This window comes from Molothrus ater, chromosome 1 (assembly GCF_012460135.2).
Source record: "Molothrus ater isolate BHLD 08-10-18 breed brown headed cowbird chromosome 1, BPBGC_Mater_1.1, whole genome shotgun sequence".
NCBI classification, from domain to species: domain Eukaryota; kingdom Metazoa; phylum Chordata; class Aves; order Passeriformes; family Icteridae; genus Molothrus; species Molothrus ater.
In genome coordinates, this window is record NC_050478.2 from 319,782 (window position 1) to 338,844 (window position 19,063).

General features: G+C 63.9%; 2 protein-coding genes across 2 annotated transcripts; both read left to right on the forward strand.

Moving 5' to 3' along the window:
* Positions 1 to 6,310: 6,310 nt before the first annotated feature.
* Positions 6,311 to 8,277, forward strand: TMUB1 (transmembrane and ubiquitin like domain containing 1). The gene is made up of 2 exons (XM_036406327.2): positions 6,311 to 6,798; positions 7,324 to 8,277. The coding sequence occupies exons 1-2, from the start codon at positions 6,425 to 6,427 to the stop codon at positions 7,676 to 7,678; spliced, it is 729 nt and encodes a 242-aa protein (XP_036262220.1). The 5' UTR covers positions 6,311 to 6,424; the 3' UTR covers positions 7,679 to 8,277.
* A 250-nt stretch (positions 8,278 to 8,527) lies between these two features.
* Positions 8,528 to 18,996, forward strand: FASTK (Fas activated serine/threonine kinase). The gene is made up of 10 exons (XM_036406116.2): positions 8,528 to 8,645; positions 8,951 to 9,554; positions 11,823 to 12,293; positions 12,908 to 13,056; positions 13,257 to 13,473; positions 14,291 to 14,450; positions 15,386 to 15,477; positions 15,713 to 16,334; positions 16,843 to 16,957; positions 18,679 to 18,996. Exons 2-10 carry the CDS (start codon positions 8,996 to 8,998, stop codon positions 18,763 to 18,765), a joined length of 2,472 nt encoding a protein of 823 aa, XP_036262009.1. The 5' UTR covers positions 8,528 to 8,645; positions 8,951 to 8,995; the 3' UTR covers positions 18,766 to 18,996.
* Positions 18,997 to 19,063: the final 67 nt, after the last annotated feature.

A 19,063-nucleotide genomic window follows, 5' to 3' on the forward strand; every position in this document is an offset into this window, starting at 1 on the left:
GATTTCTCCCTCAGTCCCACTGGGACCAGAGTCATGGTGTGCAGCAGTGCCCCAGGGCCAGGGGGGCTCAGGGGGCAGCTGGGGGCTGGTTCCCACCCTCTGCCCCTCTCTGGGTGATGGTGGGAGGGGCTGGAGGAGGAGGAAGAGGACAGCAAGGAGGGAAAGGAGGAGGAGAGAGCCCTGGGAAGTTTCTAAATGCCTGCGGCTCTGGAATCCTCTGTGGCTCCTCGGCAGTGGGTGCTGGGTGTGTGGGTGGGAGAAGCACCTCCCTGCCCTCTTCTCCTCCTTCTTGTGCCCTTCCAGGATTCCTTGAGTGCGTCCCTACTGCCTCTGCCACGAGAAGGGATTTATTAGAAAACAATTTTTATGAGGGTTTTTTGAAAGCATTTAGAAAATCTGTATCTGTCACAGCACCGGGCTCCCCTCACCCTGCATGCTCCCCTCACCTACACACCCACCTGCATGCTCCCCAAGGCTCCCAAAGGTCTTTGAAAGATCTGTCGGTCACAGCTCTGCTCCCTATGGAGCTTCCCTATGAGTCTGAGGGGATTGCATCCACGTGGGCTCTGCAAGGCCATCCCACCACTCCACACAACAGTGCTGGCTGAGCAATGGCCTTTCTCAGCCTGTTTTTTGTCTGGGTCTCTTGGTCCTTGCTCAGGGCCTTTTTCTCCATCTTTTGCCATCAGCATCACCAGCATCAACATCATCATCCTCATCATCCCAGGATGGTTTGGGTAGGAAGGGGCCTTAAAGCCCATCCAGTTCCCCCCTGCTGCAGACAGGCACACCTTCCACCAGACCAGGTTGCCCCACACCCCCTCCAACCCAGCCTTGAATTCTTCCAGGGATGGGGCAGCCACAGCTTCTCCGGGCAGCCTGCACCAGGGCCTCACCACCCTGACAGGGAAGAATTTCTCCCCAGTACCCCACTAAACGCTGCCCTCAGTCAGTTATTACACAAGCATTTGTAAATTGTCTCCATTTCAGCACCTTTGAATGTCCAGACACCCCAGGTGCAGCCACCTCCACCACGGCACCCTCTCAGTGAGGGATTCCAGGATTTATCTCTGGTGAGGGAGGGGACATCATCCCTCATCCCTCCCTCACCCTCACCCTCAGCTGGCTGAGGCAGCAGCCCATACCTTTCCCCTGACAGGTGGGCTCTGGCCTCCCCACACCCCCTGCCCTTTTGCCTCCTGCTCCTCCTCTCTTGTCTTGCTCTTTTTCCTTCTCCCCTGGCAGGGATGAGTGATGCCCACCCTGCCCTGCAGCCCTGAGCTGACAGCTGGGGTGTCCTTGCGCCACCAGTGTCCCCAGCACTGACCCCATGGGTGTTTACAGCCCTGAGCTGACAGCTGGGATGTCCTTGCACCACCAGTGTCCCCCAGGACTGACCCCAGGGTCCCACCACCCCCCACAGCCAGCAGGACACAGGGCACAGGGCAGAGGACACACACAGGGCACAGGGCACACACAGGGCACATGGCACAGGGCACAGGACACAGGGCACAAACAGGGCTCTGGACACAGGGCACATGGCACAGGACACAGGACACAGGGCAGAGGACACGGCACAGGACAGAGGACACGGCAGAGGGTACAGAGCACACACAGGGCACAGGGCAGAGGACACAGGGCACACACAGGGCACATGGCACAGGGCACAGGGCACAAACAGGGCTCTGGACACAGGGCACATGGCACAGGACACAGGGCAGAGGACACGGCACAGGACAGAGGACACAGGGCAGAGGGTACAGAGCACACACAGGGCACAGGGCACACACAGGGCACAGGTCACAGGGCACACACAGGGCACAGGGCACACACAGGGCACAGGGCTGGAGCATCACCCAGCCCCAGCGGGCACAGAGGGCCCTGTCCCTGCCAGCCCTGTGGAGCAGGACCCCCAGGCAGCACCAGGACCAGCATGTGGAACTGGAGCCTGGAGTGCTGCAGAGGGATCAGAGCAAACAGATGGAGCTGGGGCTGAGCAAAGGGGTGGGAAAACCCGGGAGAGAATTTCAACATGCTGAAAAGGCAGGAGCGGGTGGGGACAAGCCAAGGCTTTCAGGAGCAAGCATTCCCTCAGGGATGGCCACCACCTGCCTTCTGCACACACAGGCCACTCGAAGATGTAAACTGCTTTTCAGGATGGGTTTCACCCTCAGATCCCGAACTTTCTCTGCTCCATCTGCAGCCCTCCCATCTGATGCTGCAGCTCCTGAGTGCCTCAAACCTGCGCTGCTGCCAAGAGGAGCTGCCTCCTCCTCCTCCTCCTCCTCCTCCTCCTCCTCCCCCTCCTTTTCCTGCCGCTGCTCCCACCCCCAGAGCAGTCACCCTGGTGCCTGTGGTGCCCATGGCAGTGGCGTGGGACAGGATGGGTGTGAAGGTCCCTTCCCACCCAAACCATCTCGTGACACCAGACAGTGCCAGGGCCCGTGGGGGGCAGCAGGAGGGTCCCCACAGCTGAATCCCAGTGTCCACCACAGCAGGAGGGTCCCCACAGCAGAGTCCCAGTGTCCACCCAGGATGGGGGACTGGGAGCAGCACCCCCAGAACAGAGCTGAGGGCAGGCCAGGGCCCAGAGCTGAGCTTCAGTCAGTGTCAGAGCAAAAAGGGCAGAGAGGGGCTCCCGGGGGCTCCCCAGCCCTTTATGGCTTCTCAGGGCCCTGGGACACTGAGATGTTTGATCCCTTCTGCAATAAAAACTGGGGCTTTCTTTCTGTGGGGACACCAATGTTGGGAGAGCTGAGAGCACAGCTGGGGGACCCTGCTGGGGACCCTGCTCCTCTTCCCCAGAGTGAGAGGAGCAGGAAACTCCATCCATCTCCGGGGCTGGGGCTGCCTGTCCCCCTGTGCCCCCACCAGAGCTGTGGCTCCTGCTCCCAAAGGCAGCGCTGCTTTGGGGCCAGAGGTGTTTGATGTCACCCTCCATGGCAGGGACTGTTCTCTGGGCAGGGATCAGCCAGCAGCTCTCCTGCAATGGCTGCAGCTCTCTGATCTCACTCTGGAGCACCGAGGCTGCCCCGCTAATCCCCCCAGATCCGCAGCACGCGGCTGCCAGGGGGCAAACTGAAATCCTCTCCTGTGCCCTGCCCCAAGGCTCTGGGGGAACGTCCCTCTGTGCCCTGTCTGAGGCTGTAGGGGAACGTCCCTCTGTGCCCTGCCCCAAAGCTCTGGGGGAGCAGAGAGGGGCAGAGGGGGCAGAGAGGGGCAATGTCCCACCCAGAGTCATGTCCCTCGCTGGGCCAGGGACACAGCTCAGCTGCTGGCCTCGTGGGGTGGCCAGCATTATCCAAATCATTTGTCATCAATATACTTTCAATTAACCTTCCTCTATATTTCCTAGTATCAAAAACAATAACCAACTGTCATCATCACTCCACAACCACCCCCAAACAAGCATAGAATTAACCCCAGAACTAACCCCCCCAAAAAATACCAAACAAAAATACAAACCATGATGATAAATCATCAACCAATCACCCACCAAATTTTACGTTCTTGTAGCTTATAAAAAGCATGACGCTGAAGGTGTCAAGATGGCTGCCACAGAGACCCAAGGACAAAAGACTTAGTCCTAACCTTACTGTTAGCTTTTGCTAGGTATATGCAGGACCACAGCTGGCTGTGGCCCACGGCTGGCTGTGTCCCTTGTTGTGACCCACTGCGATGCCACCGGCCACCTCAGGCCACCCTGTGGATTTTGGGGACAGTTGGGACCTGTGCCACTCCAGGCACCTTGAAGGGCCCCAGGATCCTCTTGTGGGATGGGTGAATGGCTCCCATCAGCGCTGCCTCTGCACAAACAGGGCCACCACAGGGTGGACTGGATATCTGGGGTGGTGTCCCAGTGCCCCCAGTGCCTCACCAGGGCAGGATCCCTCTGTGACCCTCTCTGGTCACAACCCTGAGCAGCTGGGCTGTCCGATGGTGTGGGCTCTGGGAAAAGAGGCTGACAATGGAACAAGGGGCATTAAACCCTCCTGGGCTCTGTGGAGGCCCTGAACAACAATCCCAGCAAGGCCTGTGGGACAGGAGGGCTCAGCCCAGTCATGGGGGAGAAACAGGGAGAAATGCTGAGGGAAGGTGAAATAGTGAGTAAAGAGGAACCAGGGGGAGGGGGCCATGAACCCTGGCAGAAACACAATGGGGCAGCCCTTCTCATGAAAATATTTTCCCCAATATCCAACCTAAACCTCCTCTGGCCCAGCCTGGGGCCATTCCCTCTGCTCCTGTCCCTGCTCCCTGGAGCAGAGCCCGACCCCCCCGGCTGTCCCCTCCTGGCAGGAGCTGTGCAGAGCCACAAGGGCCCCCTGAGCCTCCTTTGCTCCAGCCCCAGCCCCTGCCCAGCTCCCTCAGCTGCTCCTGGGGCTCCATTCACTTCCCAGCTCCATCCCTGGACATGTTTCAGTCCTGCAGGGGCCGGGCACTGCCGGGTTCCCCTGTGCCCAGGAGGGCAGAGCCACCGTCACAGCCCAGCCCCAGCAGGGCAGAGCTGCAGGAAGGGGCTGGGACACCTTTGGGTGTCACTGTTGGGGTCCCCACCCTGCTGACCCCTGGGACCCGCCCAGAGCCGCCTGCAGAGCCCAGGCAGGGCAGGGCAGGGCAGGATGTTCCCACCTCCAGGACTGGCCATAGATTGGAGCACCAGGCTTTCAGGAGAGCATTGAAAAGTGCAAGGGATTCAGAGCAGCCCTGGGCAGGGCAGCACCAACGCTCCCTGGTTCCTCAGCAGCAGAGTTAAGGAGCATAATCTGCTCTTTCCTGGGTGGCTGGATGGCACTGGGGAAGCACTTTCAGGGAAATATTAAACAGCTTCTTAATCGAGGCAGGGAGGATGGAAAAGTCTCACTCTCTGGGAGCTGAAGCCAGACAAATCTGCAGTGACAAGCAGACAGGGGATTTATCAGGGAGGGGATGAACCGCGGGATAAACCCTCAAATCTGAGCAGACACAGCCCCTCCAGCAGCGGATCCGGGCTCATTCTAACGTCGTCGGGAAGGGATAAATCCCGTTCTGTGCCTGCAGGGATCAGCCATGCTTTAAATCTGCTGCTGTGTCACATCCACTGCTCTGACAGCCCGGGATGTGCTGGGCTCCTCGGCAGCCCCGGCTCACACGGGCTCTGCCTCACCTGGAGCAGGGATCCCTCACCTGGAGCAGGGATCCTTCACCTGCAGCTCCCCCCATAATCCCTGCACAGAAATCAGGAATTCCCTCCTCGGAGGGGCCCAGCCCCAGGTACCCTCAGCAGGAAGGGGCTGCCCTGGCTCGCTGATGCCTCCTGGTTTTGTCCTGATTTCATCCCGATTTTTTTTCCCAGGAAAAATAATATGGAGGAGAAAATCCTCCTGATCTCATCCCAGGAAATATCAGTGCCACAGCAGTGAGGGACCCGTGGAGAGGACACCCTGGGGACAGGGGACATTGTTGCCCAGAATTTCCCCTCCACCCACAATTGGCCATTATGGGAGAGTCAGTTTGTTCCCATCTCCCCCATCCCTGTTTCTGTATTTCCATGGTTGGACCTCTTCACCTAAAAGTAAGAATTTTTGACATAAAACTAAGAACTTTTCACTTAAAATTAAGAATCTTTCACTTAAAATGAACAATTTCTAGCCTAAAATTAAGACATTTTCACATAAAATTAACAATTTTTAACCTAAAATTAAGGATTTTTCATCTGATATAAAATATTTTAATCAGTCTGCAGGTGTCTTTGGGCACTCCTGGGGATTCACAGCTCCAGAATCACTGAGGGCAGAAAACTCTCGGAGATGCCCGAGCCCACCCACCCTCAGCATGGCCATGGCCACGGCCACCACTGCCCATGTCCCCAGGTGACACAGCCACAGGAATTTAAACCTGGCAGTATCTAGAGTATCTGGGTGTGACTGGAGCCGTACTGGGGGTGACTGGTAGCAAATGGAACTACACTAGGGACAAATGGCATCATAGTGGGGTTAACTGGGTTAATTAGAATTACACTCGGAGCAACTGAAACCATACTGGCAGCAACTGGGATCGTATTTGGAGCAGCTGGGCCCATGCTGGGGAGAACTGACCCCACTGGCAGCGTCTGGGAACACACTGCCGGTTACTGGAATAGAACCGGGAGTGTCTAGAAGGGAATGGGATCACCCTGGGAGTAACTGGGATAGCACGGGGCGCGCCTCCGCTGGGCCGGAACTACAGCTCCCGGCGTGCTCCGCGCGGCGGCCACGCCCCGCTATGGCTCCTACAGCCAGGACTACGTGTCCCATGGCCCCCCGCGCCCGGCCGGAAGCGGCGCGATGGCGGCCCGAGCCCGGCCCGGTGCGGCCGTGGCCCCGGCCCCGGTATCCCGCGGCCCCGCGGGCTGAGGCCGCGCCCGCCCACTGCCCTCTCCCGCTGCGCTCCCGGTCCTGCCACCGCCATGGCGCTCATCGAGGGCGTCGGCGATGAGGTGACGGTGCTGTTCGCGCTGCTGCTGGCGGCCGCCGTGCTGGGGCTCGCCTGGGCCTCCACGCGCGCCCCCGAGCCCGCGACGCCGCCGGCTGAGGCGGCCCCGAGCACGGCCCCCGCCGAGCGCAAGGCCTCGACCCCCAACCCGGCCCCGGCCCCGACCCCTGCCCCGGCCGAGGGAGCGGCGGCCTCCGATGAGGCGGAGGGGCTGCGGCACCGGAGCCCTCCCGCGGCCACCGCCGAGGGCCCCGCCGAGCCCACGCTGGTGCTGCGGCTCAAGTTCCTGAACGACACGGAGCGCCTGGCGCGGGTGCGCCCCGGGGACACCGTCGGTGCGCTCAAGAGGTGAGGGCGTGCGGGCAGCGGCGACTCGTCCTGGCCGGGGGTCCCGGGCCCCTCCCCGCAGCACCCGGCAGGGGACAGCGCTGTCCCGGGGCAAGCGGCCCGTGCCCGGGTAGCTGTGCCCAGGTGGCTGTGCCTGTCCCTGGCGGGGCAGTGGGACAGCCCAGGCTGACAGGGGACACCTGGGGTCGCTGATGGGCACAGGCACGCACGGGTGTGTGGGCAGGGCAGGAGGGTCACGGTGGGTGCGTTGGCATGGGATGAACAGAGGGGACTGTCCCGGCAGGTGACAGCTGGGACAGGCACAGGTGTGTGGGGGATCAGGTGTGCAGGGCAGGGCGGGGGTCAGGGTGGGCACACCCATAGGACGTGGATGAAGAAACTGAGCTGGCAGGTGACACTCGGAGCGGCTGATGGGGACACACAGGCTCAGCTGTGCGCGTGGGTGAGAGCTCGGGGTGGGCACAGGAGGTGGGTCAGAGGAGCCTGTCCTGTCAGCGGTGTGACCGCTGTCCCTGTCTCCTGCAGGACCTACTTCCCGGGGCAGGAGCAGCAGGTGCGCTTGATCTACCAGGGACAGCTGCTGCGTGACGACACCCAGAGCCTGGCGGGGCTGCACCTGGGCCACCTGAGCGTCCTGCACTGCCACCTGTCGCCGCCCAGCGCGGCCCCCACGGCCCCCGGCAGCCCCGGCCCCCGCAGCCCCGCGCCCGCGGCACTGGGTGTGGGCAGCCTGGCGCTGCCGCTCTTCGTGCTGCTGCTGGCCCTGCTCTGGTACCTGCAGCTGCAGCACCGGCACGTCTTCACCGCCACCGCCACCACCTGCCTGGCCGGCCTCACTCTGCTCGTCACCTTCGTGGCCTTCGCCATGTACCGCAGATAGCGCGGCTGCACCCGCACCAGGGACGCGCGGGACCCTCAGGGCCTGCCCAGCCCGCCTGGCACAAGGAGGGCTCTGCATTAAGTCCACAGCATATTGGGGCACGTGGGGCCTGCCCTGCACCTGAAGCGGGACTGGCCCCGGACTGTGTCCCCCACGGGCCCAGGTGCCCACCCACACCCTGTCTGCACACAGGAGCTGTGGCGGGAGAGGGGGCTCAGCTACCTCGGGGGGGGTCCCGGTGCCCCCTGTCCCTGCATGGAGCATCTCCCCAGCCACTCCGCGTGCAGAAGCTCCTCGGGTGCGGTCCTGCCCGAGCCGGTGTCCGTGCCCGCGGAGCTTCTCCTCGTGGGAATACGGCCTGGCCCCTCCCGGGGGCTGCTCCCGGGTCCCGGTGCCTGGGGAGGGACATGAGCCCTGGCATGCCGAGGGTCCTGGTGCCGGCGGGATGCGCTCCTGAGGTCCCTGTGCCGGGGGAGCTCAGTGCCCCCAAGCGGTCCCGGTGCTGGGGGTGGCTGCACTCCCCGCTGTGCCGGGGTTCTGATGCTGTGTTGGGGGTGCCACCCCTCGCCGCCGTTCCGATTAAAGCGGAAAGACTGTGAGCGGCCGTGGCGTCCCGGCTGTGCTGCGCCGCGGGTTGGGGGAGGTGGCGGCACCCGGTGTGACCGGGCACCGAGCTGGGGGCGGGGCTCCGGGAGGGGCAGGGCCCGGCTCCTCCCGCCACGCGCTCCGCAGGGCCGCAGCGCGCCTGCGCCGGAGGCACCGCCGTGCGCTCAGCGGCGCTCTCACTCATTGGCGGAGGTGCGGCGCTGATTTGCGTGTAGCGCGCGCCAGCCCCGCCCCGGAAGTGCCGCGCGTGGGGCGGGGCCGCAGGAAGATGGCGGCGGGGCTGCGCTCCCGGGCCGGGTCCGTGTCCCGGCGGCGCTGAGCGGCGGCGGTGGCGGCGGGAGCGAGCGGCCGCCAGCGCCATGTACGGCTGGACCGGGTGGGGGGGCAGGGAGTCCCGCCGGGGGGACCGAGGCGGCCCCGGTGCCGGTGGAGGTCGGGGTATGCTCGGGAGAGGGGCGGGTGCCGTGAGGCGGGAGACACCGGGCGGGCGGGAGGTCCCGGCATCTCGGGGCCGGGCGGGACGCGGGCCCGGACAGGCCGGCGGGCCCGGTGCCGGGGAGTCGCGGGGGCGGGGATCCCGGTGGGTGGGGGGAGTGCCCGTGGCCGCCCGTACCCCTGGCCGTCCCGCAGGTCTCCCCGTCACGGCCCCGCCGCTCTGTCCCGCAGGGTCCTCCGGAGCCGCGGAGTCCCCCGCGCCGCGCCGCCCCCGCCATGCTGTGCCCGCTGCTGTGCCCATGGCTCCGCGCTCTGACCCGGGCGGGCCCGCGGGGCCCGGCTGCCCGTGAGCGCCGCGGTGCCGCGATGTTTCCCGCCTGCTGCTGCGCCGGCAAGGCCAGGCCGCGGCTGCTGCTGCCCCTGGACCCCTACGGCCATGGGCTGCTGCCCGCCGTGCACCCGGACGGCGGCCGGGGCCGGGCCCACGGCAAGAGGAAGAGCTGGAACTTCATCCACGAGAAGATGAGCTACGACACCTTCTTCACCATGAAGCGGCTGATCGAGCGCTCGCGCAGCGTGGGCGAGGTGCTGCGCTGGGTCACGCAGAACCCGGGCAAGGTGTCGGCCAGTCACTACCCCATAGCGCTGCACAAGCTGGGGCAGCTCCTGCAGCAGCAGCCGGGGCCGCCCACGGGGGCCGGGGACGGCCGCGGGCCCGCGGGGCAGGTGCTGGAGCAGCCTGAGTTCCACGTGCTCTGCCAGGCCATCGTCAGCGGCTGCGCAAAGTTCGACAACTTCAGCATCGTCAACTGCCTGTACGCGGCGGCCGCGCTGGGTGAGCCTCCCCGGGGCAACGCAGGGTGGGGAGCACAGCGCTGCCACGGCGCCAGCCCGGGCTCCTGGGCACTGCTGGGTCTGGGGCAGACGGGCTGTGACCCTTGGGGCTCTGAGCAGGGGGCTCAGCTCAGCAGGGATGCTCTGCTCCTCCGGGGCTGGGTGTCCCCAGCTGACCAGGAGGTTGGTGCTGGGCAGCTCTGCTTGGCAGGGAGTGTATCAGCCACTCCTGTGCTGTGTCTAGCTCCAGCTTGAGTTCTGAAAACCAGGAAACACCCTGGAAAAAACCAGGAAACACCCAAGCACTGATGGGAGACACCATGGGTTTGGCTGCACTCTTGGAGGGCATAAGCCCCATGGCACCGGGTGTTGTTGTGTGCGAGAGAGGGTTTGAGGTATTTGAGTACCTGTGCAGCTTCCTTGGGGTGCTGCTGAGCTGGGGAGGCCACATCCCAAGGGGCTGTGTCCCAGGGAAGGCTGCATCCCAGAGGCTCCTCCATCTGTGGACCAGGGTGACCCTGCAAGTTCTCCTGCTGGCAGCAAGGGGATGGGGTCCACATCCAAAGAGGAGTGGACAGCAGGGCAGGAGGGAGAATCTTCGCCTCTGTCCCACTCAGGTGAGGCCCTACCTGCAGTGCAGCTTCCAGCTCTGACGCCCACCAGCAGACAGCCATGGAGTGAGCCCAGAGGAGGCCACAGAGATGCTCTGAGAGCTGGAGAGGGACTTTGGACAAGGGCCTGGAGAGGCAGGACAAGGGGGAATGGTTTCCCATGGCCAGAGGGCAGAGTTAGATGGGATATTGGGAAGGAATTCTTCCCTGGGAGGGTGGGGAGGCCCTGGCACAAGTTGCTCGGAGAAGCTGATGCTGCCCCATCCCTAGAGGTGTCCTAGGCCAGGTTGGAGAGGGCTTGGAGCAGCCTGGTCTAGCGGAAGGTGTCCCTGGTCACGGCAGGAGGTTGTAATTGGATGATCTTTAAGGTGCCTTCCAACCCAAACAATTCCAGGATTCCATGCTCTGGCGGGTTCCTGCCCTCCTTCCCTGGCTCCCCCATCCCGTTCTTGTTCCCGTTCCCCGCAGCCTGGCCGGCCAGGGCTCGGTGGTTGAGGCAGTAACTCGAGCCTCTGCCAGGCTGGGGGGGCCGGCCCTGCCCGCAGTCCCGGGCGGCGGCGCCGGGTGTTTGTTGACACTGAGCCGGGGCTGCCTGCCCTCGCCAGGCTCCCCATACTGGGCCCCCCACGGCTCTGCTGTGCCCCCCACCTTGTTCTGCCCCCTTGTCCCTCATTAACACAAACTCCAGCTCTCTTTGGAGGCCTTTTCACGGAACAAAGCGGCTGCTCAGACCAATTCTGCACGTTCCCCCAGCTGAGTTCTGATTAACAATAACCCGCAGTGACTGGCCCTGCGCTGCCCTGCGGCCTGAGCCCGCCCAAATCCTGGGGTGATGGGGAACTCCAGGGCCCCGCAGTGCTCTTTGCCTCTGCTGAGGAGATCCCTCCTGACAGCCAAGGCACTGAGCCTGTGCCCAGGCCTGGATAACACGTCCTGAGCTGCAGGGAAGTGTTTCCCTGGGAGCCAGGTCTTTAGCACAAAGTAAAGCTGAGCTGGGAAACAGGAGAAGGTCAAAAAAGCCAAAGGATTAGTCCCTGCTGGAACAAACAGGGTTTAGTTTGGTCACATGGGATGGCACAGTTGTTTTCCAACCGCAACTCTTTTTTATGAACTTTTTGAGTTGAATTTTTTGAATGCCCAGAGCCCCTGGAAGTGCTCTGGGCCAGATTGGAGCAACCTGGTCTAGTGGAAGTGTCCCTGCCCATGGCAGAGGTGTGGAACTGGATGGGATTTAAGGTTCTTTCCAACCCAAAACAGTCTGAGATTTTGAGATTCTGTGAGTTCCTTGTCTTTGAGATGTCTGAGACTTAGGAAATGAGCCTCGCCACTGCGGGTGAGCTGCAGCGCTCCCATTGCAGTGGGATGGGTGGGAATGGGAACGACCCCACAGCTCCCTGCAGTGTTTCCCGTGGTGCGGATGCTCTGATGTTCTGCCGGTGCTTTGCCTTCCCCTCCCTTCCCCTTCTCGGTTTGGGCACTGACCCAGCACATCCATCCAGTCACAGCAGTGGCCTCCTGCCCGAGCTCTGAGGCAGTTGTGCTGTGGGGCTGAGCCGTGCCAGGATGCGAGCCGTGCTAGGATCTGACCCATGCCAGGATCTGACACATGCCCGGATCCAAGCCGTGCCAGGATCTGACCCGTGCCTGTCCCCCCGTAGGGCTGCCTGGGGAGTCCCCACTGGTGCGGGTGCTGGAGGACGAGTCCCGCAGCCGCCTGGGCCGCTTCAACCAGAAGGACGTGTCGATGGTGTTCAGCAGCGTGATGCGGCTGCACCCCTCCAGCCCGCACCCGCTGGTCGAGTCGTGCCTCAGCAGCCTGGAGCGGCACCTGGAGAAGGAGCGGCACCCCCAGACCCTGTTCCTGCTGCTCTCCTACTACCGGCTGCGGGCGCAGGCGCTGCAGGGCCACGCGGCCTCCGACCAGCAGCTCATCAACAACCGCAAGATCCTGCGCCTGGTGCGGCACACGCTGGGCCAGGTGAGCGCCATGAGGGAGCACGAGCTGGCGCTGCTGGACGAGATGCTGGCCCTGTGTGCCCAGGAGGCCAACAACAAGGCCCTGGAGGCCATCTTCAGCTCCCAGCTCTTCTACGAGAACCGGCAGGAGCGCTTCATTCGCAGCATGGCAGGTGAGGGGTGCCCAGGAGGGGTCCAGCGTTGTCCCCTCATTGGGGGTGCAGGGCTCTGGTCAGCCAGAGGACATGGGAGCCTCTGGCCAGGTGGGGGGCAGCCTTGCAGATGCTTTCCCTGGCCCTGGACATGTTTGGGTGATGCAGCCTCAGCCGGGACCCTGCTGAACCCCACAAGTGGAGCAGAAGGAGCCCTGTGTCATGGCCACCCTTGTCACTGACAGCACAGCCCTTTGACAGGCTGGGAACCCCCCATTCCTCTACGGCCTGGGAGGGACCAGGAGCCCCCTATTCCTTCAGGGGCTGTTTTCCCACAGTGCCTCCAGGCTGGGCACAGCAGAGTTTTGGTGGGGTTTTGCAGAAGGCCCCACTTGTGCACATTCCAGCTGTGCTCCATCTGTGCCTTCTGGCTGTGTATGACAGGAGTCTGTCTTAGCCTCTCACCTGACCCATACCTGAGGGTTTTAGGACCTGCCTGGCTTTTGAGGTTTCTGGGACTGGCCCTCCTGTTCGGTCCTGTCCTCCCACCTGCCCGGGCTGTGGTGGCTGCAGAGGACCTGGGCTGGGGACAGAGCTGGCCCCTGTGACGGCCTCTCCACTGTGTTGGCTCGCAGAGTGGCTGCCCCGGAAGGCAGAGAACCTGACTCCCTACACCATGGCCCTCATTGCCAAGTACGTGGCACGGCACCGGCTGCGTGAACCGCGCCTGCTCGACACCATCGCCAACTTCCTGCTGAAGCGTGGCGAGCAGCTCGACAGCAAGGTGAGCACTCCCCTCCGTCTGTGGGCACGCCTGGGCACAGCAGCCATGGCCCTTCTCCATCGTGAAGGGGCATTCCAGGGAACCAGGGGCCATGCCCCAGTCCCGGCAGGTTCTGAGCATCCGTCCTTTCATGGCACTGGGCAGGTGGCCCTGACCTGTCCCTTGTCCCAGCCCAGCCCCACACACCTCTCTTGCCGCAGGTGATCCAGAAGTTGGTGTTTCCCTTCAGCCGGATGAACTACCGGCCCTCCAACCACGGCGAGCTCTTCCCCAAGCTGGAGGCCATCCTGGAGCAGAAGGCTGGCAGCTCCCCACTGGCCACCGTCAACATCCTCATGTCCATGTTCCAGCTCAGCCACTTCCCGCAGACCGTCCTGCACCAGGTCTTCTCCCCAGGCTTCATCACCAATGTCATGAGTACGTGGGGCCGTTGCTGGGGTGCTCCCTGCTGGCAGAGCCCCAGCTGGGGTGGGGATGGTCCCTGGTGGCACGGCTGGGCAGGCGGTGCCTCCTGGCTGGCAGAGCCCAGCTGGGTGGGGGCAGTCCCTGCAGCACAGCTGGGCAGGGGGTGCCCATGGGGCCTATGGCATGGGCTCCATGCGTGCTGCCCCGCAGGCAGCCCCTACGCTGCTGGGGCAGGGCTGGGCTGGGCAGGGGGTGCCCGTGGCATGGTCTCCATGCGCACCCTGCCCCGCAGGCAGCCCCTACGCTGCTGGGGCAGGGCTGGGCAGGGCTGGGCAGGGGGTGCCCATGGTGCCCGTGGCATGGTCTCCATGCACACCCTGCCCCGCAGGCAGCCCCTACGCTGCTGGGGCAGGGCTGGGCAGGGCTGGGCAGGGGGTGCCCGTGGCATGGTCTCCATGCGCACCCTGCCCCGCAGGCAGCCCCTACGCTGCTGGGGCAGGGCTGGGCAGGGCTGGGCAGGGGGTGCCCATGGTGCCCGTGGCATGGTCTCCATGCACACCCTGCCCCGCAGGCAGCCCCTACGCTGCTGGGGCAGGGCTGAGCTGGGCAGGGGGTGCCTGTGGTGCCCATGGGCTCCATGCACACCCTGCCCCGCAGGCAGCCCCTACGCTGCTGGGGCAGGGCTGAGCTGGGCAGGGGGTGCCCATGGTGCCCGTGGCATGGTCTCCATGCGCACCCTGCCCCGCAGGCAGCCCCTACGCTGCTGGGGCAGGGCTGGGCAGGGGGTGCCTGTGGTGCCCATGGGCTCCATGCACACCCTGCCCCGCAGGCAGCCCGTATGCGCTGATCGTGCGCCGGTACCTGTCGCTGCTGGACGCGGCCGTGGAGCTGGAGTTCCGCGAGTACAGCGGCCCCCGGCTGGACCCGCGCTACCGCGTGCTCATGTTCGAGCACGCCCTGACTGCCGACGAGGCCAACAGAAAGTACAGGTGAGGGGCCCGGGGGAGCACCCCCTGCAGCGGGGGACGGGGGTCTGTCACCTGCTCTGGCAGCATCCCACAGGGTGCTGAGATGGAGGCCCCTATGGCAGCTCCAAAGCCTGTGGGATAGCACTCTAGAATCACAGAATCATTTAGAATTGCAGAATTGTTTGTGTTGGGAAAGCCTCGGAGACCTCAGTGGAGAAGGGGTGGTATTCATACAGGGAGAACTGGTTTGGAAGGGCCTCCAAGTCCAGCCAGAGATACCAGCAGCAGGGGGCAGAGGCTGGGTGCAGAGGCTCCCTTCCCAAGGCATTCTCAGTCAGTGCCCTCTCTCTGCCACGCCAGCCTCACCACACCCCAGGCATTTCAGGGCATACCACCTGCTGGAAGCAGGACGTACAGGAGGTCAGGAGACTGGCATACAGGTGAAGGCTTTCAGATTGACAAAGAGGAGAGCAAAAAATCAGATGATGGAAATGCATCCTGCACACCCCATTTCCCCAGCAAGACCTGGGCAGAGGAGGAGGAAGGGTGCTTGCATGAAGGGACTGCACATCTGGATGAAGATGTCATAACAGTGCTGGGTCACCTAGCCCCTGAGCCCACCTGCCCCTCAGCACTGCTAAGGCCACCACTGACTATGTCCCCAAGTGCCACATCCATGTGGCTCAGAGATGGGGACTCCCCCCTGCCCTGGGCAGTGGTGCCAGGGCTGGGCAGCCCTTTTGGGGGCTTTTGGTGTCCCAATACTGTGAGGAGCTTTTCTGCAAAAGGAACTGGAGCCCATCCCCTCTTGACTCCCAACAGCAGACCCCAAAACTCCAGGCCCATGCATCCCACTCCTGGGGGTTCCCATCTCCATGTCGATGTAGTCAGCACCAACAGTGCTGGGGGGACATACCAGCCCCTGCTGTGCCCCCCTGATTGTCCCCTCCTTGCAGCTACAAGGGCCTGGTGGCTGAGGCTCTGCGGCAGCTGGTGGGGGAGGAATGCTACCGGCAGGACGAGGTGCTGCCTCCTGGGTACTGCACAGGTAACCCCCGGGCTGTGGGCTGCCAGTGGCATGGGGGGCTGGGGGGTCCTGTGGGGCAGAAATGAGCTCTGGCTGCTTTGTCACTGCCTGCCCTGTGACGCTGCCTTTGGGGCAAAGCTCCCGCTGCAGAAGCGGGGTTCCCCTGTGTCTGTTTGCTGGCTCAGAGTCCCAGCTGGAGCACAGAGTTCCAGAGCCGTGTCCCATCAGTAGCTGATCCCTGTTCTCTCTCCCGCAGACTTCCTGCTGTGGATCAACCGCTCAGGCACGGTGCTGCCTCTCTCACGTGTTCCAGCAGCTTCCAGGGCGCCCCCAGCCACGTCCCCCGTCACCATGTCCCTGCGGTCCAGCGTCCTCGCCCTCACCTCAGATTTGCAGGACTTTGCCCCGTTTGCTGCAGAGGCACCCAGCAGCCCCCCAGGCCCCCGGGAGAGCGGCCGGGCCGGGCGGTTCCTGCCGGCACTCTGCCCGGCCCCGGGGGGGCCCTGCTTCCAGCCCCCCTCGGACTATTACTGCGGGCTGAGCAAGGAGCCCTCCCTGGCCAGCCCGGGCAGCTCCACGCTCAGCAGCCCCTCCGAGTGCCTCTCGGCGCCGCCGCCCGGCACCCCCGACTGCTCGCCCCGCACCTCCGCCGCCTCCCTCTTCCAGTTCCCCATCGGCAAAATCCTGGAGGAGGAGGAGGAGGCCGCCGGCTGCCCTGGCCAGGAGCACGGCTGCTTCCAGGGGGAGCAGGCCCAGGAGCAGGCCGAGGAGCGGAGCCCCCCAGCCAGCGAGGACCCCGGCCCCCCGCCCTCGCCGTGCCAGCCCAGCCCCAAGCGGGGGCCCCAAGAAGGGCTGCAGGGAGCCGAGGAGATCCAGAGGTACGGGCAGGGCCACACCCTGGCTGTGTCCCTGCTCCCCTCCAGCAGGACAGCCACCCTGGCACTGCCCTGGCTCTGCTCCCCTCCAGCAGCACAGCCACCCTGGCACTGCCCTGGCTCTGCTCCCCTCCAGCAGCACAGCCACCCTGGCACTGCCCTGGCTCTGCTCCCCTCCAGCAGCACAGCCACCCTGGCACTGCCCTGGCTCTGCTCCCCTCCAGCAGCACAGCCACCCTGGCACTGCCCTGGCTCTGCTCCCCTCCAGCAGCACAGCCACCCTGGCTCCTGCTCGCTGAGGCACTCAGCCCTGGCCCCTTCCTGCCCAGTGCCGTCGGGCACCCACAGACCCAGTCCCTGGGTGCTGCACACAGCTGTCCCTGCCACCAGCAGGGTCTGGGCTCAGCTGGGTGCTGCTCTTCAGCTGCCACGGTGCTGGGGAGCAGGGTCCATGGGTGGGCTGGTACTGTGGCGGGGGGTGACGCTGCCCTCCCTGCTGTCCCCTGTGCAGGGTGGTGCTGTCGGTCAATGACAAGTGGCACTACTGCCAGAACTCCGACATCCTGGTGGGCTCCCGGGCCATGCGGGACCGGCACCTGCGGCTGCTGGGATACTGTCTGGTGCAGGTAAGGCGGGCTGCCCCCACCTCCTTGGGGCCAGGGGACATGGTGGGTGATGGGCTCAGCGCTGGCATCCCCAGTGTAAACACTCCTGTCCCTGTGAGAGGAAGCAGAGATGACTCATCCTCATGTCCCCTCCCCCACCCCATGCAGGACTTTTTCCATGCAGCTGGTGGGTGACACCAGCCCTGATGGAAAGCAGAGACAAGGGACAGTCTGTCCTGTGAGCTAAGACCCGACCTGAGTGAGGGGAAGTGGAAGGGGAGAATGTTCAGCCCAGGCTGGCAGACACAGCCACAGGGGCAGCATTGGGTGTGGGGCCTCAGGGTGGGATCAGGTGGGTGGGACACACATGGGTCCACCGGTGATCCCATGTGCCAAGGGGGCAGGAGGGAGGTTGTTTCACCTGTGCCAGAGCCCTGCCCACCCTGTTCCAGCCCCAGGTGTTCCCTGCCGAGTGCTGGGACTGGGAGAGCCCTCAGGTGTGCAGCTCCTTTGGCAAACCCAGGTGTTGGTTTAGGATGTGCAGCTCCCACGTGCTTCTCTGTGGGTGGTTTTAGCCTGAGGATGAGTCTTTCTGAGGAGAACAGCGCTGGAAAGGAGCCCTCTGTCCTGTTCACTCTTGCACTGCAGAGAGGACCAGGATTGCAGCAGTGCCTCCACTGTGCCATCCCACAGCCATTCCCAAACAGTTTCACTCCCTGCTGCTGCCAGGCTGTGCCAGCCACAGCTCCCTTCTCATCCTAGAGCTCAGCAGTGTTTGTGCAGAGCTCCAGAGTCCTGTGACTCTGCTGAGGAATCACCTGGGAGCTGCCCAGCAGTGTAGCTGGGCCGGGAGCAGGGCCAGCTCTCCCTTGAGCTGGTGTTTGGGCTGGGCTGTCTGTGTCCCTCCTGCAGAAGGCACAGCAGGGACCCAGCTGAAGGCACCTTAAAGCCCATCCAGTGCCAGCCCCTGCCATGGGCAGGAACACCTTCAACTATCCCAGGCTGCTCCAAGCCCCAATGTCCAACCTGGCCTTGGACACTTCCAGGGACAGCCACAGCTTCTCTGGGCACCCTGTGCCAGGGCCTCCCCACCCTCCCAGCCAGGAATTCCTTCCCAATATCCCATCCAGCCCTGCCCTTTGGCAGTGGGAAGCCATTCCCCAGTCCCTCCCAGCTCTTGACCTAAGTCCCTCTCCAGCTCTCTTGGAGCCCCTTTAGGCACTGGAAGGGGCTCTAAAGGGTCTCCCCAGAGCCTTCTTTTTCCAGGTGAAAACCCGTGGGTTGAGGGGCTCCACCCCTCGGAACCTTTATTCCTCCTCTGTGCTGCCAGTGGCTGGAGCATGGGTCCCAATGACCCTTGGTGCTGCTCTGTGAGTGCTGCTGGTGCCTTCAGGGCTGTTGGACCTGCAGGGTTTGCAGCCCCCCAGTCCCCTGTCACCTTTCATGGAGGGTGCTGGCAGGGGCTCGAGGGTGGCATGAGGCTCGAGGTTCCTCCCTCTCTGTGCCTGCAGCACCTGTCCAGGGCTGAGCTCAGGCTGGACGAGCCTGGAGCTGGGCATTGTCTGCATTTCCTGTGCCATTGTCCACACTTCTGTCCATGCCCTCCTCCAGGGATGGATCTGTGCTCTGGTTCTTCCTCCCACCAGCACAGAAGGCTTGAGTGGGGCTGGGGGCTGGAGGTACTGGGGATACAGGTGGGGCCATGCTGTCACCGCTCTGACATGGTCCCTGTCCCCTCACAGCTGCCCTACACGGAGCTGGAGAAGGTGAGTGGCATCGAGGAGGCCAAGCACTACCTGCGGCAGAAGCTGAGGGAGCTGCGCTTCTGAGGGACGGATCCGGGGGGTGTGGGGGGCCAGGTGGGTGCTGCCAGCCCCTTCCCCTGTGCAGGGGGATACGGAGCTGCCCCCCATCCCGGGGGGTCAGGGGGATATGGAGATGGTCCCCATCTTGGGGAGCCAGGCTGTGGGGCCAGGCCGTGGGCAGTGCTCCTGCTGTGGGGCTGGGGGAGTGTGAGATTATTTATTGCCGTTATGGGGGGCCGGGGTGTGACTTGGGGGTGCCGGGGGGTGGGGGGAGTTACTGGGGAAGGTCCCTCATGGCCCCCCTGCCCTGGCTCTGCCACCT